This window comes from Ursus maritimus, unplaced genomic scaffold (genome assembly GCF_017311325.1).
Source record: "Ursus maritimus isolate PB19 unplaced genomic scaffold, ASM1731132v1 scaffold_6, whole genome shotgun sequence".
In the NCBI taxonomy this organism is placed as follows: Eukaryota; Metazoa; Chordata; class Mammalia; order Carnivora; family Ursidae; genus Ursus; species Ursus maritimus.
The window spans coordinates 50,891,645-50,908,996 of record NW_024426774.1 but is presented as its reverse complement, the minus strand read 5'-3'; the positions used below and the strand labels follow the sequence as shown (position 1 = coordinate 50,908,996).

The window sequence follows — 17,352 nt, the reverse complement described above, 5'->3', positions numbered from 1 at the left end:
TGGCTCAGTCAGTTAAGCGTCCAATTCGATTTTGGCTCAGGTCATGATGTCAGTGTTGTGAGATGCGTCAGGCTCAGCTGGGTGTTAGGCACCAAGCTTGCCTGAGATTCTCCCTCTCCCTCTCCCTCTCTAAAAAACAAACAAAACCTCTTATACTTACCCTGCCTCTGCTATTCCTGCCTGAAAACACAATAAAGGCTCTCACCGATGCTTTTCCCTTGCTCCTGGCTCCTGACCCACCCTAGTGCTTCCCTGTGTGGACATAAACTTTGTGTATTCTATGTCTAGAATTGGTTTGGTATAAAATATTTTATGCATGTGGGCAAGAACTGGAAAGGAAAATGGGAAAATGAGAACTGTCTTGGGGCAGAGGGTATACAGCTTTTTCCAGACCCTTATATAATATCAAGTAGCACATTTTAAAGCCCATCGTGGACACAGAAGATGGGGAAGCCACCGGGAAAGTGAGGTTAGAGGAGCGGAGGTGAGAACTCTGTTCTCACCAGAATCTTGTTACCAAAGTGGCAGGGTTTTTGGTTTTGGGGTGGTTGTGTTTTTTTTTTTCTACTCAATACCATTTGCCAAATAACGAAACAGTATTTGAGGGCAAGTAGGTAATGTATTCAATAGCTAGAGAATAGAGACGGGGAGCTCATGCTCTAAAGGCACCTTTTTCCTATTAGGTCTCATGTCAGGGTTTTATGTGGTTAAGGTAATTAACGGGCTGGTAAGCAAGCGTACCTCGGGGCTTTTGGGGGGAGAGGAGACTTCTCAGAATGAGAGTGCCAATTCTTTTCTTCCCTTAAATCGGTGCAGTCAGATCTATCACGGCACCGGTAGCTGTGTTTTTTGTTACTACAATTAGATAACAATGATCCGGAGGCCATGTGGAGGGTTAGCACGGCGGCCGAACTGGACCAAACGGGTGGAAAACCGGGTCATGTGGGGCTTGTTTGGAGTCTATGGCTTCTGGTATCTGGCTGTAGTTTCTGGTGGCAAGCAGCATCTGCAAGCAGGACCCGAAACCTGGGCTATGTGGCTTGTATGGAGCTTGTTACAGAGTCTCTGGTGACAATGTCTGGTCTCGGAAGTGCTGGCACCCGGGCAGCCTGCACGATTCTAGGCAGGGTCAGTGCAGCCTCCCTTCTTTAGAAGCCGGAACCCCCTCCCTTCTTTAGAAGCCGGAACCCTCCGGAGTCTTTTCTACGTTTTCCAGTCGGCGGTGAAAGCTCAGTACCCGGCCTTCCCGGAAGTTGTTCCACAGTCGTTTCCGGGGCAGGGTAAGATAGAGGAAGATTCCGAATGGGTCGCAGCCGCAGCCGTTCCCCACGGAGGGGTGAGTCCAGAGGGAATTTGGCTGGTCTGGGGCTTGGTCGGAGGTGTGGCCCCTTCCTTTTCCTCACCCCATGTACGAGCGCAGCAGAGAGAAGGGCCCTTTTCGCCTGCGGAGAAGAGTGGAGTTGGATGCGGGCGGGGGGGGGGGGGGGGGGGGGGGGGGAGAAGACCTGAGCCCGGTACTCTTCAGCCCTCCGGTTTGAAGGCAGTTTTCCCTTCTCTAAGTTTCGTGGACTCTTTGTCAGCCTCATACAGTAACTTGTTATACTTGTGACTGAGGGATTTAGAATCAGACCATGGTTCCCTCACTTAATTTCTGGTGGCCTTGTGCAAGTCATCCAGCCCTTCTGAGACCGAATTCCCGTAATTAGACATTGCGGGGTAGTACCACCTATCTTTAAAAACTGATGTGAGAATTAATGTCACATTCCATAACACTGAGCATGTGGTAATGGCTAGTTCTTGAATGCTCAATGTTAGTTTCCTTACCGGTTTATATAATAGGAAAATCGATATTTAGAATTTTGCGTCCGGGAGCTCACCTTGTAATATCTTCTGGCACCCACCCCCATAAATGAGGCAGTGGGATGTAAAGAACAGGACTTCGATAAAGAGATCTAACTTAGACCCTCGATTCTTCCTCCTTTGGTTAGTTTTTATCACCTTCCACTAGTCAAGACTTGATTTTTTAAAAAGTTGAATGAGGCCACGATCCACATACGGTTATTGAGCACTTAAAATGTGCTCAATCAGAATTAGGAAATGCTGTGTAAGTGTAGAATACACTCCAGGTTTCCTATTAAATACCAAAAAAAGTAATATCTCAGTGATTTTTATATCGAGTACATGGCGAAATGTTAATAGTTGGAATATATCGGGTCAAATAACAATGTTAAAATTAATTCTACCTGTGTCTTTTTACTTTTTTTAATATGACTACTAGAAATGGCTGGCATTATATTTCCATCGGACGGCGCAGCTCTAGATATTTGAGGTAATATTTTGCCTCCGCAAAAAGATTTTGTGTGTTTGTATTAGAGCGCAGGCGGTCCCGGTCCACATCCCGTGAGCGAGAACGCAGACGCCGAGAAAGGTCCCGGTCCCGGGAGAGAGATCGGCGAAGGAGCCGCTCTCGATCCCCGCACAGAAGACGTTCCAGGTGAGTGCAGAAAAAAAAACAAAAACAAAAACACCCAGAAGTTTTACCACAAGTCGCAAAGAAACTAGTCGCTGCCCTTAATTTTGTTTTTATCACAAGGTATTTACAGGTTCCTGAAATGAGGGAAACTTAAGCCCACCTTATTTTAGACCCAACATTTCCATTGGTAAAATGAGGTTAATCACACTCTCTATGCCGTAGAGTTGCCTTGAGGAGGAAATGAGAAATAATACATGAAAAACACTAGCGTGGGGCTTGGCAGGAGTAGGAAATAAGGGTTTTGTATTTTGGGGGATTTTGGTTTTTGTTTTTAAGATTTCATCTTCATAAGTAATCTCTATGCCCAACGTGGGGCTCCAACTCACAATCCTGAGTTCAAGAGTCACATGCTCCACAGACTGAGCCAGCCAGGTGCCCCTGTTTTGTTTTTACTAACTTTTTGGTGATGAGGGTTTACTCAAATATATAAACAAGAATGTGAGATCTTGAAAGAACCCTAGAAATTGACTCTTGATTCTTAGTATCAGTTGCTGTTTAAGTCAACTTTCTGTGTATTTGTAATTGTTAGAAACTTTTATTTTTCTGCCTTACAAAAAATTTTTTTAGCCCTAGCTGTACTGAGACTGATGATTAAAGCAACAAATTATGTCTTTGTTTCTGTTTTTTGTTTTTTAACAGTCAGGGCCTAGGCAGAACCTTCTTCCTTGTTCTGCTATTGGGAATGGACTCCTGGTTCTCTGGAGCCTGGCTTTTGTTCAGCCTTTACCTTTTAGGAGCGCATGTATATCTTTGCCAGTCAACACAAGTCACCAGTTATGTCTCTGCTTCTGATATCTTTACTTATTAAATATTAGATCCCCAAGACGACATAGATCCACATCTCCTTCTCCTTCTCGACTGAAAGAAAGAAGAGATGAGGAAAAGAAAGAAACAAAAGAAACAAAGAGCAAAGAACGCCAGATTACTGGTAATGTTATTAGATAAATAACTGTAGGAAAAATACAGCCTGTTCATTTAACTTTAGTCATGATAAAATTATAAAAGTATAATTTGGGGACATTTAAATATTAAATTTTTTATAGCGTTCATTGCGTATGGTTTTGAAATTTTGTTGTCATTGTACCTTAGTGAGTTGCTGGTTATCCGTGGTGCTCTGGATATAAGGACAGTTAAAAACATGAGAATATTCTATTTTGGAAGTACCTTCAAAACTAGTGTAGTATCTGATATTAAAAGTGGTCCTGCCCAAAGGCTCCAAGCATGTCCTTTTAAGCAGTCTCTTCTGATGGAGGATGGAGAGCATATTCCCTCCATGCATCGTAAGTTACATTGTGTCCAAACTGAAGAGGAATTTTTTCCAATTTCCAAGTCTTTAGCTGATTGTTTTGTGTGTTCTCTGCTGCCGAGGTGGAATAACAGTTTTTCTTTAAAAGATTTTATGTATTTTTTTGAGAGGGAGATAGTAAGCGAGAACACGAGGAGAGAGGAGAGAAGAGGGGAGAGGCAGAAGTAGACTCCCCGCCGAGTAGGGAGCCCAAAGTGGGGCTCAATCCCAGGACCCTGGGACCATGACCTGAGCCAAAGACAGATGCTTACTCAGCTGAACCATCCAGGAGTCCTGGAATAACTATTAATCTATTGCCAGCTCTTTTTATACAGGTCATGTCCCATGTCGTTGTCCCCCACCCCTGAGTACAGAAGTAGAGCTTTCCTATGAAACCTTTCCTCAGCTGAAATGGCATAAAGCAAGAGTATCCCATGCTTTCTGAAAATTTGTGGTACACTACTTTGCTTTTACAAAAGACCTACATTAGTACAGTAATTGCTTTTTTCTTAAAAGTAAAAATCCTCTTCAGATTTCTTTTGGTTAGCAAAAAAAGTACTAATGTACGTCTTTTTTTTTTTTATTTTGAAGATTTATTTTGAGAGAGAGAGGGGGCGCTCAAGCGAGCACAAGCGGGGAGGGGCTGAGGGAGAGGGAGAAAGAATCTGAAGCAAACTCCACACTGAGCACAGAGCCCAACATGGAGCTCAGTCCCACAACTACGAGATCATGACCTGAGCCAAAACCAAGGATTGGACGCTTAACTGACTAAGCCACCCAGGTGCCCCTAACGTAGGTCTTTTCTAAAAGCAAAGTGGTGTACCTCAAGCTTTGGGAAGGTGGGATGCCAATACATAAAATGATGGAGTTTAAAATTTTTTTTTATTTTTGTGTTGTTTTTTGCAGAGGAAGACTTAGAGGGCAAAACAGAGGAAGAAATAGAAATGATGAAGTTAATGGGATTTGCCTCTTTTGACTCCACGAAAGTAAGTAGAACACATAGCCAGTTAAAATTCTGATTTTTTTAATTAATCCATTATTACTGTCACATTTTTCCATATTCTTTTACAATTGCTTGTAATGTCTTCCATTCATACAAGTTTTTTCCTTTAGAATACATGAAGTGTCTGTGTGAAGGGCATGGAGAACACAGAGAAGGAAGCACTGAGCTGCCATTAGAATTCAGGGAGTGTCTGCCTGATGTTTAAGTTTGATTTTCAAGGTGATCAGATGAAGAGGAGGAAGATCATTTGAAGAAGAGGGAAGAGCTCATGAAAATGCCATGTAGGCATGAAGGAGCATAGTGTATTGCGGGAATTTCAAATTCAGTGACTGGTAAAAGGGTACTGATGGACTAGTGGCTAAGAACGAGGCTAGAAAGCAGGATAGGAGGCAAATTGTGGAAGCTTTTGATACTCTTAGCCATGCTAAGGAATTTAGAGTTGATTCATTAGGCGTTGAGGAGAGGAAGCAATGATTTTTAAGCAGGATCATATGTGCATTTAGAAAGATGAGCCAGGACAACATGGAGAACAGATGAGAGACAGGTTAGATTGGAGGCAGGGAGAACTGCTGGGTCATGCAAGTGAAAGATGACGAAGGCCTGAACTGAGGCCAGAATATTGAGTCCACTCAGGAGCCAGAGTTGGTGGTAGTGATGGTGGTAGAAGTGGGAGTGAGTAGTCAGTGATGACTCCTCCAAAATGACAGGCTGAAAGACGGGGGAATAGGGTTAACCAAGAAGAGGTTCTGGTAAGGGGAAGTGCTGTTAAACAAGAATGAAATTCAGCTGCAGAGAAAGATAACATTGGGTAGCTGTATACATATCTCATAGCTCAGAAGGGGGGATATTGGAAAGTGAATGCCTGATCATAATAGTGCAGAGAATAAGGAAGTGGGGAAGGAAAAAGAGGAGGATTTGTGGAGAAGAAGATGAAGAGAAGGGATTATTGGTGGGGGGGAGTAGAAAGAGATAGGAAGATGGGATAGAGAAATGGGGGAGGGGAGATGGAGAGAGGATGTGGAAAGAGAGAAGGGATAGAGGGAGCTAGTAAGAATGGAGAGGGAGAGTATGTGTGGAAAGAATATATATTCTCTTTAAGAATATGGTTTAAAAACAGTGTCTAGAATTTTAAGTCCATTTAGTTTTGTAAATGGTATTGAGATTTTTAAGAAAAACTGTCAAAAATAATCCACTTCGGGGCGCCTTGGTGGCACAGCGGTTAAGCGTCTGCCTTTGGCTCAGGGCGTGATCCTGGCGTTATGAGATCGAGCCCCACATCAGGCTCCTCCGCTATGAGCCTGCTTCTTCCTCTCCCACTTCCCCTGCTTGTGTTCCCTCTCTCGCTGGCTGTCTCTATCTCTGTCAAATAAATAAATAAAATCTTTAAAAAATAATAATAATCCACTTCCCCTAACCTTGTAAATGGAATGGGGTAATCTCAAATGCTGTAAAAGTTTCTTACTGATGGTTGTGATTGTGTAGGGCTCACATGTTTTTACAATGACAGTGTATAACCTAAGAGGAATACTGAGGCATGACTGTTTTGAGGTATGAAAATTATGAGCTCTTGTTCTCACAAATGGTTATATACCCCATTTTGGAATTTAATGCAGTTTATGTATCAGTTTTCTTCCTTGAGTACACCAAATCCTTATTTGTCTTTCCAAAGAATATTTTATAAGTGAAATGGTTTATTAATATGTACACTGGGTGAACAAAAATATCTCCAGAGTAAAGCAACTATAATTTTACTGTTTTTAGAAGAATAGGGAGGGAACCCATCAGAATTATTTTGGGGGGTGGAGCTGGGCAGTGGGTTTACTATTGCCTGATGTTAAGTTTGAAATTCTGAGAATCAGGTGTAAAAATGGAGCCATACTTTTATTTTTTTTTTTAAGATTTTATTTATTTATTTGACAGAGATAGAGACAGCCAGCGAGAGAGGGAACACAAGCAGGGGAAGTGGGAGAGGAAGAAGCAGGCTCATAGCAGAAGATCCTGATGTGGGGCTCGATCCCAGAACGCCGGGATCACGCCCTGAGCCAAAGGCATACGCTTAACCGCTCTGCCACGCAGGTGCCCATGGAGCCATACTTTTAACTGTAGTCTGTGCTGAAGGTGTTTGTTTGTAAAGGAAGAAAATAGGTGAGAATTCATAGATCCCGTAAAAATTAAGGAGTACCATGAGAACAAATGATGTCAGTTGTTTTCTTAAGGACATCTACAAGGATGTTAATTTAGTTTGTATGCAGTTGGCTTCATGGCCATTAGTTATAAAGCCGCTCGGTTCATTTGCTTTTCAGTAATGTGTATCTTGTGATATTTCGTCATAGATCTGTGGTGGTACCTTTTCATGTGCCAATGTAGTCACTTATTTTCTCTTCCATTTTCACATTCTAGAACATTTCAAAGTTTGGTTATGTTTATTAATGGATAATTTTCTATTTCAGCCTGTAAATCAAAACAGGCTAATAATATATAATTCTGCAAATAGTTTTAAAAAACCAATAATCCTTTAGGAATTGAACTTAATAAAGTGGTTAGCATCATTTACTTTTTTTTCTGAGCCAGTCTTTCCAAATCATGTCTACTTCCTATTCTTGGGAGGGCAAAATTATACACTTCAAGTAATTTACCCAGTATTCTACTCTCTGCTCCCCCCCACAATGTAGTGAAAACAGGAATAGAAAAGTAAGACCACATACATCTTTTTTTTTAAAGATTTTCATTTTTGGAGCAAGTGCGAGCAGGGGGAGGGTCAAAGGGAGAGAGAGAAAATCTTCAGCAGACCCTCTGCTGAGCTCGGAGCCTGACACAGGGCTCAATCCCACAACCTCCAGATCATGACCTGAGCTGAAATCAAGGTCAGACATTTGACCGACTGAGCCACCCAGGTGCCCCCAAATATATTTATTTTAGCTCCACCTCAAATATGTACCTTACCTGTGCATGCCTTTAGGGTAGTGGATAAGAATCCTTTTTTTTACCCTAACACAGATATCTAGTAAGTGCGCTATGCAGATAGGGTATACTCCCATGAGTAATAATGGGGGAGGGAGGGAGGGAATTGGAGGTCACGTGTGTGTGTGTGTGTGTGAGAGAGAGAGAGAGAGAGAGAGAGAGATGGCATTAATCGGTGGAGTTCATATATTTAACAGTCATTTTCTGAGCACCTGCAAGTTCAGTGGCTTAGGATGTGAGAATGCAAAGGTGACTCACATCCATATCCCTCCATCAAGAAGCTTTCAGTCTTGGGGAAGTAACATCATGTATATACATTATGATAATGCAAGGTACAAAATGGAAAGTATTATGAGGGAAGCACAGTTAACATTCTGTGGAGGGGTAGAGGGTGCTTTCCGGCAGCTGAACCACTTGAATTTGCCCTTGAATGATGGATAAGACCAGATGGTTCTTTGATGGGGGTTGAGAAGGCAGTTTAGACATGAGGAGTAGCAAATGATGAATTAACTTGGCCAAATCAAAAGACCCGTAAAGGAATTAGTGAAAAAGAGGGTAGATGCCACATAAGAAAAGCTAAAATAAAAGAGACACGTAACAGTAGCATCTGTTATTCTGTATTCTGATTTTTTTAAAGATTTATTTATTTTAGAGAGGGGAGGTTGGGAGAGGGGCAGAGGGAGAGAGAATCCCAAGTAGACCCCCAGCTGAGTGTGGAGCCCCATGCAGTGCTCCGTCTCACTACCCTGAGGTCATGACCTGAGCCGAAACCAAGAGTCGTATCCTCAATCGACTGAGCTACCCAGACACCCCTGTATTCTGATTCTTGGTTTAAAAATCAAAATTTCAAGGACTGTGCAAAAAATGAGATCTAGGGGCGCCTGGGTGGCACAGCGGTTAAGCGTCTGCCTTCGGCTCAGGGCGTGATCCCAGCATTGTGGGATCGAGCCCCACATCAGGCTCCTCTGCTGTGAGCCTGCTTCTTCCTCTCCCACTCCCCCTGCTTGTGTTCCCTCTCTCGCTGGCTGTCTCTATCTCTGTCAAATAAATAAATAAAATCTTTAAAAAAAAAAAAAAAGAAATGAGATCTGAATGAATGGTGACTATTCCAGCTGTGGTTTGCGAATGCTATGAGCTAAGGTCATAAGTTAAATTTTTCTAGAGAAAATAACTGGTATTTGGTTTCAAAGAATTTTTGGACTAAAAAAGGTTAGGATCTACTACCCTATTTATCTGCATGCCTTGCACATAAATATATATACCAATTCATACCATGAATGTTTGTTGGCTTGAATATTTGAATATGTTAGATTATGTGTGACTGTAAAAATGGGAACAGAGTTGTAATACTTGGGAGTTCATGGAATATCATCAGTATCTGAAAATTCTCTCATTGGGCTTCCTCATTCTTAAATTGCCATTTAAGTATGTCTATAGGATCTAGCTCTTTGATCAAGGCATTTAATATATCTTTCCCATTTTTTATATTTGTTTATTGCTTTTCTCTAGGGGAAAAAGGTGGATGGCTCTGTAAATGCCTATGCCATAAATGTGTCTCAGAAGAGGAAGTACAGGTATGCTTAGCCCCCATAATGTTTGAACTAATGATATAAATTAGGTGCTTGGGAAAGAATTTATTTATGAGATAGTTGTGTTTGTAGGAAATGTAGCAGTTCCCATATAGTCCCTTGTTTTGATCTTCTTTGCTTATATTCTGGTGTGTTAAAATAATTTCCAATTTACATGTGAACTAATAACTATTATAGAGAAGGGTAGTTGGCTTAAATCTTTTAAAGCTCAACAGAGTTCTTTCTTCAAAACAGCATAATTTCAAGTCTTTAGGCTTTAATTCCATTACATTATGGGTTTAAATTAGATCCATCCTGAATTATTTACCTAGAGTGATTGTGTAAGGATTTCAGCTGTAAATATATTTTTCTGTTAAGCATATTAAGTATAAGTATATTAAGGCATATTTTATTAATACCACAGAAAAAACCTGAAATCTCAGTAAATTCCTAATGAATTGGAAAGTCAAGACGTCTTCAAACATGCCTTTCTGTCAGCTTTTACCACTGATAAAAGACTAATAATCCAATTAATTTAGAATATGTATAATGTGATCTGAGAACGCTGTGAGTTAAGGTGAGGACCAGAATCATCATTAACAGTCCTTTGTAAAATTATTTTCAAAGAAAGTCTTACAAGGAGAACTAGTACAATATGTGACCGGATTTACTTGATGAGTACCTATTTTAGAGCTCTTCTCTATTTCCTTATTGTTACCTATGAATATGGATTTTCAGCTTTTTTTTAAGTCTGTAGAATCTTTCCAAATAATTTAGAAAGCATATTTCCATACTTCTATTTGGATTTTAAAGAAATCCGAAAGGCTTTAGGTTATTTTGAAAGTGAAATAGTATTTTTAATGTGCATTAAATAACCATGAATACTTTTTACCCTAGTTTTTGCCAATTAAAAATGGTTTATATAATTATTTTTTTATAAGAAGAGTCCAGAATTTTTTTTTAATAAACAATGAGTTTTCTCTTCTCATCATAGGCAGTACATGAATCGAAAAGGCGGATTCAACAGACCTTTGGATTTCATTGCATGAGAATTGAAATGTTAAAGAATGATTTTTTTCCCCCTTGTTCAGAAGAGTGGATTTTGTATCTCATATTTAATATGCATAAAAAACAGGATCACAGTCCTTTCTCCTTATAAAGTAAGAAAATTTTATTTATGATGTATGCAGTTCACTTACCCTGACTCACAAAAAGGAAAGTTAAATACTGCACTTTTTTTCTTTTAGGAAGTATCATTTGGGGCAATCATCAGCCCCATTTTTTTGTTCTTATTATTGTGGAAGCTGTATATGTTTTCTTCTTGGAAGCTCGTTAGGACTTTTTAAGACACATAAAAGTAATTTGGATGTAAGTTTCTCAAATAAAGCAATATTTCTGCCCTTTTGTATTTGATAAATATTTGTATTGCTATAAAAAATGTCCCCCTACACCGTTTTTTTTCTACATAGGTTTAGATTTCATTACTAATTTATAAATAACTGGATTTTTGTATCTTCTGTAGCTTTTTCCCCCAAATATTTCCCCCATTTAGTGTTTTTCCCCATTTTAAAAGCAATATATACATATTATATAAAAACTTGGAGAAATCCAAAAAGTGAAAAGAAAAGCCAAAAATCACCTATAATCTACCCCCAGAAACAATCAATAGTTTGGTATATATCTTTCCAGCCTCCCATGATGTATATTTATTGCCCCCACTCATTATATTAGAATTTATATGCTGTTCTCTTTTGCTAATCTTTTTTCTCCCATGTGCTGTGAACAGTTTTTAATACTCTTTTACATGTTCTTTAGAAACTTAACTTTTAGTTAAGTTTAGCTACTTGGTTGTACCATAATTTATTAACTAATCTTTTATTAGCAAACATTGGCTTCCCTCCCATGACTTGCTGTTTTAATTACAACTGTGAGTAGTATCTCTGTTACATATATCTTTTTGTACTTGTTGCATTATTTCCTCAGGTTCCATTCTTAGATGTGGCATTGCTGGGTGAGATAAAGGGGTGTGTGTACGTGTCTTAAGGCTTTTGATACATGTATGGCCAGAAGGGTAACAACTAACTCTCACCAGTAAAGTGTGAGCATTCTGATTTCATATATGTGAACCAATGTCAGGTGTAATACTTTTTTTTAATTTCTCATCTGGTGCGTAAAATAGCATTCGGTTTTAATTTGTTCAATTTCTAAGGATGATGAACATTTAAAAAATGTGTTAGCCATATATATATATTCTTGTGAAATGCTAATTCCAAGTCTTGGATCCACTTGTCTTTTGGCAAGCTTTTCTTTTTCTTAGTTGAGGGAAGCCTTTTTTATATTGAAGATAACAACCACTACTCATTCTGTTTCATGTCTTGCTGATATTTGAGGCTCTGTGGTTAGATTTTATTTTACTTTATTTTTGAGTAAGTAATACACATGGAACACAATTCAGACAGAACAAAGGATATATAGTGAAAGCTAATTGTGCATCCTTTCAGAGATATTCCATATATACACAAACATATATGTGTACATGTCTTTATTATTCAAATGTAAGCAGACTCTACACACTATTCACCTATCCTTTTTTTATTTACTAGTACATCTTAATGATTGTTTCTTTTTCTTTTTTTTTTTTTTTAAAGATTTTATTTATTTATTTGACAGAGATAGAGACAGCCAGTGAGAGAGGGAACACAAGCAGGGGGAGTGGGAGAGGAAGAAGCAGGCTCATAGCAGAGGAGCCTGATGTGGGGCTCGATCCCTTAATGCCGGGATCACGCCCTGCACCGAAGGCAGACACTTAACCGCTGTGCCACCCAGGCGCCCCTTCTTTTCTTTTTTTTTTTTTTTTTTTTTAATGGTTTTTTATTATATTATGTTAGTCACCATACAACTTCTTTTCTTTTTTTTAAGTAGGCTTCACACCTAGCATGGAGTCCAGTGCAGGGCTTGAACTCACAGCCCTGAGATCAAGACCTGAGCTGAGATCAAGAGTCATACAGTTAACCAACGGATGTACCCAAGTGCCCCGAGATTGTTTCTTATCAGTACATGTAATACTGTCTCTATTTATTAAGGGCAGCAGTTACAGTTCATTAAAGGATGGACTGTAAGTTAATAGTCCTTATTGATGGGCACTCATTTTTTTTAAGTCTTTCGCTATTTTTAAAAATTTGGGGGCACCTGGCTGGCTCATTCATTGGAGCATGTGACTCTTGATCTCGGGGTTATGAATTAGAGCCCCACATTAGGTATAGAGATTACTTTAAAAAAAGAATTCTACAATCACTATCCTTATATGTAAATGATTTTACAAGCATTTTTAGCTGGATTTTAAATCCTTATTGCATCTGAGTTTGGCCACCTATTGTAGTTCTTTAGAAACTTTCCTGGCAGATTCATTTCCTGTAAAGAAGAGAAGAGTGGTGTGACTGCATTGCGTAATAATACAGTGCACAGAGCACCTTGGTTTATTTAAGCCGTATGAGACAGAGCAGGTACTATTATCTCCATTTCCCAGACGAAAAAGCTGAGGCTATTCAGACCGTAAAAGCAGAAGATAGTGGGATTTATGCTACATCAGCTGCACAACTTGTAGTACCCATTGCACAAGTGTCACTGCCCCCAGGTGACATTATTTTGCTTGGCGTTTTTGCCAACTGAGGTGTGTGTCTCTAAATTATCCAGATAAGGGCTATTCTTTTTTTTTTTTTTTTTTAAGATTTTATTTATTTGACAGAGATAGAGACAGCCAGTGAGAGAGGGAACACAAGCAGGGGGAGTGGGAGAGGAAGAAGCAGGCTCATAGCAGAGGAGCCTGATGTGGGGCTCGATCCCAGATTGCCGGGATCACGCCCTGAGCCGAAGGCAGACGCTTAACCGCTGTGCCACCCAGGCGCCCCGATAAGGGCTATTCTGACCACATTTGTGCACACTTAAGAAAGGCAGATCCAACTGTGGTTTTAATAAGGAAGCTAAAACTTCTGGGATAATATAGTCAAGATCAAATTATAGATTTTTGGATTGTCATTTTAGTGTGGTGTTAATAGAGATTTGACTCAAGATCCTCAAAGCAGCATACTTTGTAAAGAAATATTGTGAGAATACCTTGTAGGTCAGTAGGTTTGCTCTCCATGAGCTAACACCAAGAAATGAAGAGGAAGACATCTGAAAAGCCAGAGATAAGACACATACGATCCTAAAGGAAGTCCTGTTTTTGTTTGTTAATTTTTTAAAGATTTTTAATTTATTTTAAGAGATAGAGCATGAGCAAGGGAGAGGAGCAGAGGGAGAGGGCGAAGCAGACTCTGCTGAGTGCGGAGCCCAACACAGGGCTCAATCTCACGACTCTGAGATCATGACCTGAGCCAAAATCAAGAGTCGGATGCTGAACCGACTGAGCCACCCAGGCGCCCTGGGAAGTCCTGGTTTAAAGGAAGTTTTATCCATCAGATCATCTGATTCCGTAAGAACAAATATGGAGCATCTTTGTCTTCCTCTAATAAGCTGCTATGTCTCAAATGTAAATTGTACCGTATCTTCTAAGTATCTAAATGTTGGAGTGCTCTGGGGCTTCATTCCTGGACTCTCCATTCTCTTCCTTAGTGAGTCTTCAGTGTGACTTCAGACATCTTCTGCCATGGCTCTCAAATTTATACTTCCAGCCTGGCCATTTTACTGAATTGGAGACTTGTGCAATTGTGCAATTATGTGCCTAGATTATTAGGCACCTCAAAGTTAAGGTTGGCTGAATTGTCATTTCCCTGCCCAATCTTCTCTGACGCTTTCCCCATCTCAGTAAATGACCCATCCTTTCACTCCTTTGCTCAGACCAAAATCTTTAGGGTCATTCTTGACTCCTCTTTTTCTCATACCCCACATTCATTAGCAAACTTTTTGGCTCTGACCTCAGAGTATATTTTGAATCCAACTGCTGCTTTTTTTCCCCAGGTTTACTGAGGTATAATTGACATATAAAATTTTAAGATATCTAAAGTATACATCATGGTGATTTGATAGACATTGAATCTCTGACCACTTACCTCCTAGACTAACATAAGTCATCTCTCTTGCTTGGACTGCTGCAGTAGCCTCTCTTGCTGCCTTAGTTTACTCTCCACCCAGCAGCATAGGTGAACCTTTTAAAATGTGCATCAGGTCATGATTTCAGCTCAGGTCATGATCTCAGTGTCATGAGATCGAGTCCAGCATCAGGCTCCACGCTGCAGAGTCTGCTTGGAATTCTCTCTTTCCCTCTGTCATCCCCCCCCCCGCCCCCATGCACTCTCACTCACTCTCTCTCTCTCACTAAAATAAATAAATCTTTTTAAAAATGGAATAAAGTACAGTCCTTACTGTAGTGTTCAACCCTGTGCAGTCTGAACTCTGGCTTCCCACGGTTTCACCCCCTTCGCTGCTGCCTTTAGCCATGCTGCTAACTTTGCTGTTCCTTGAGAACATGTGTGAATCTACCTCAAGAGTCTTCCCACTTGCTCTTCCTTCTGGAATGTTCCATTCTCCCCGACTTCCACCCCGATTTGCATGGGTAGCTTTATGTCTCTGCTCAAAATAAGGTCATTCCTGACCATCCTACTCAAAATAGCAACCCTACTTCCCTCTCTGTGCCTTTACCCTGCTTCACTTATTTTAACATTTAAATTGAGATAAAATTCACACACCATAAAATTCACCCTTTTACAGTGGTACCATTTCAGTGGGTTTTAGTATATTCAGTTATTTTTTTTTAATATTTATTTATGTGAGAGAGAAAGAGAGCATGAGCGGGGAGGAGGGGGAGAAGCAGACTCCTCACTGAGCAGGGAGCCGGACGCAGGGCTCGATCCCAGGACCCCGGGATCATGACCCCAGCCAAAGGCAGATGCTTAACTGACAGAGCCACCCAGGCACCCCTCAGTTTTGTTTTGTTTTTAAGATTTTATTTATTTATTTGAGAGAGAGCACAAGCAGAAGGAGGGGCTGAGGGAGAGGGAGAAGCAGGCTCCCCGCTGAGCAGGGAGCCTGATGCGGGGCTCGATCCTAGGACCCTGGGACCATGACCTGATGCCCCTAGTATATTTAGTATATTCAGTTATATATCACCACTATCTAATTCCGAAATACTCTCATCACTCCAAAGAGACCCCATACCCAGTTAACAGTCACTCTTCATCCCTCCCTGCCACCCTCATTCCCCACCCCTGAAACCACTAATGTACATTTTGTCTCTAAAGATGTTCCTATTCTAGACGTTTCATATAAATAGAATCATACAGTATGTGGCCTTTTATATCTGGCTTCTTTCACTTAATATAATGTTTTCAAGGTTTGTTCATATTGTAGCATGTGTCAGTACTTCGTTCCTTTTTTATGGTCAATTAATATTCTGTGAATCTAACACATTTTTATAATTCATCAGTTGATGGGCATTTGTATTTCACTTTCTGGCTTTTATAAAGAATGCTATGAACATTAGTATACAAGTTTTTGTATGAACATATTTTCAGTTCTCTTGGGTATGTAACTAGGAGTGGAATTGCTGGCTCATACATTAATGTTTGACTTTTTGAGGCACTGTCAAACTGTCTTCAAAACCAGCTGCACTATTTTACATTCCCACCAGCATATGTGAAGCTTCCAGTTTCTTCATACGGTCTGCAAAGTTTCCTTTTCCTAATTGCAGTTATCACTGCCTGAGCTACTGTGTACATGTACTACAATCTGGTTCTTACACTAGACGTCCAGCTCTGAGAACTGGGGCTTCTGTCTTGTTTAATACTGTAGCCCCAGCACCACACAGTGCCTGGCACAGAGTAAAGCACCCAAAAATATCTGCTCAGTCCATGAAGATAGTTCAGTAACCTTTTTTTCACTTAACCACTTCCTTTGATCTTTATGTTAACTTTTAGTTACCCAAGTAATAAATGGACACATTTTTTCCTGTAAAAATCTTAAAACATCATGACAAAGCTAAACCCCTTTTGAACAGTACCCACAGTCCTGGTCCTATTACCCCTTCTTCACTTTGAATCCTTCGCAGTGTATCCTTCCAGACCTTTGCCTATGTACCTATGTATGTCACAAAGTTGCAAAGGAGCAAAGTACATGGTTTGGGCTTTTTTTTTTTTTTTTCCCCCATAAACAATATGTTATAGGAACATTTTACAGCTTATTTACTCAATACTACCTTGGAGATCTTTCCATGCCAATATATATACCTCTCCTTTTTTAACTGCTACCATAGTGTTTTCTGGACTGTACTACCACTGGTTGTTTAGCTATTGCTCTGTTTTTAAAATCACAAATACTCGAGTAACTCATTTTTGGAAAGCAGCATTTTTAAAGGTTTTTAAAGCTTATATCATGATACTAGATCACCCAGTAATACCATGATAACAGAGCATCCAAAGTAGCCACAAAGAAGGGGATTAATATTAGGAAGTAGCAAATTTCAGTCCTGATTCTTATACTTCAAAGAATAAAATCAATTCCTCAGAAACATATAAAACAAAATTCATTTTAATGTCATAGTGGTTAGCTGTCAAGCTCAGTTACAAATAGGGTTTTTTTTTTAATTCCTACAGTTTGGAACTTTTTAGACATTTAAGGATTTTAATACAATAGTAGTCTTCCTGCCATGAGGGATTCACTGAAGAGGCCTCTCTCTATCACAATTCCCATAGCATTTAATGAACCTGCCATTTGGCATTGGCATTTATATGCCTTCCTGGAACATAAGCCCCGCAGAGGAAGGAGGCTGGGTCTTAGCCTTCTAAAAGATGCAGTAAAGATTATCTAACAAGTATAGTATCTTCTGCATTTATGCTTCCCCATTTTCAGCATTTTCTTCCTCCTTCCCAATTCTATTAGTTTATCTTGATGCCTGCTTGAAAATGTGAACTATTTTTGGACAGCCCATATTCATGCATAACTTTTTATTTAAAATTCTGGTCACAGAGTTTAGGTTCAAACATTCTGAAATTCCCATTTTTTATTTTTG

General features: G+C 39.9%; 1 protein-coding gene across 1 annotated transcript; it reads left to right on the top strand.

Moving 5' to 3' along the window:
• Nucleotides 1-1,179: 1,179 nt before the first annotated feature.
• On the top strand, nt 1,180-10,754 carry SNRNP27 (small nuclear ribonucleoprotein U4/U6.U5 subunit 27). Its single transcript, XM_008699955.2, has 6 exons — nt 1,180-1,336; nt 2,374-2,494; nt 3,349-3,461; nt 4,725-4,804; nt 9,292-9,356; nt 10,345-10,754. The coding sequence occupies exons 1-6, from the start codon at nt 1,303-1,305 to the stop codon at nt 10,397-10,399; spliced, it is 468 nt and encodes a 155-aa protein (XP_008698177.1). The 5' UTR covers nt 1,180-1,302; the 3' UTR covers nt 10,400-10,754.
• The last annotated feature ends 6,598 nt before the right edge of the window (nt 10,755-17,352 follow it).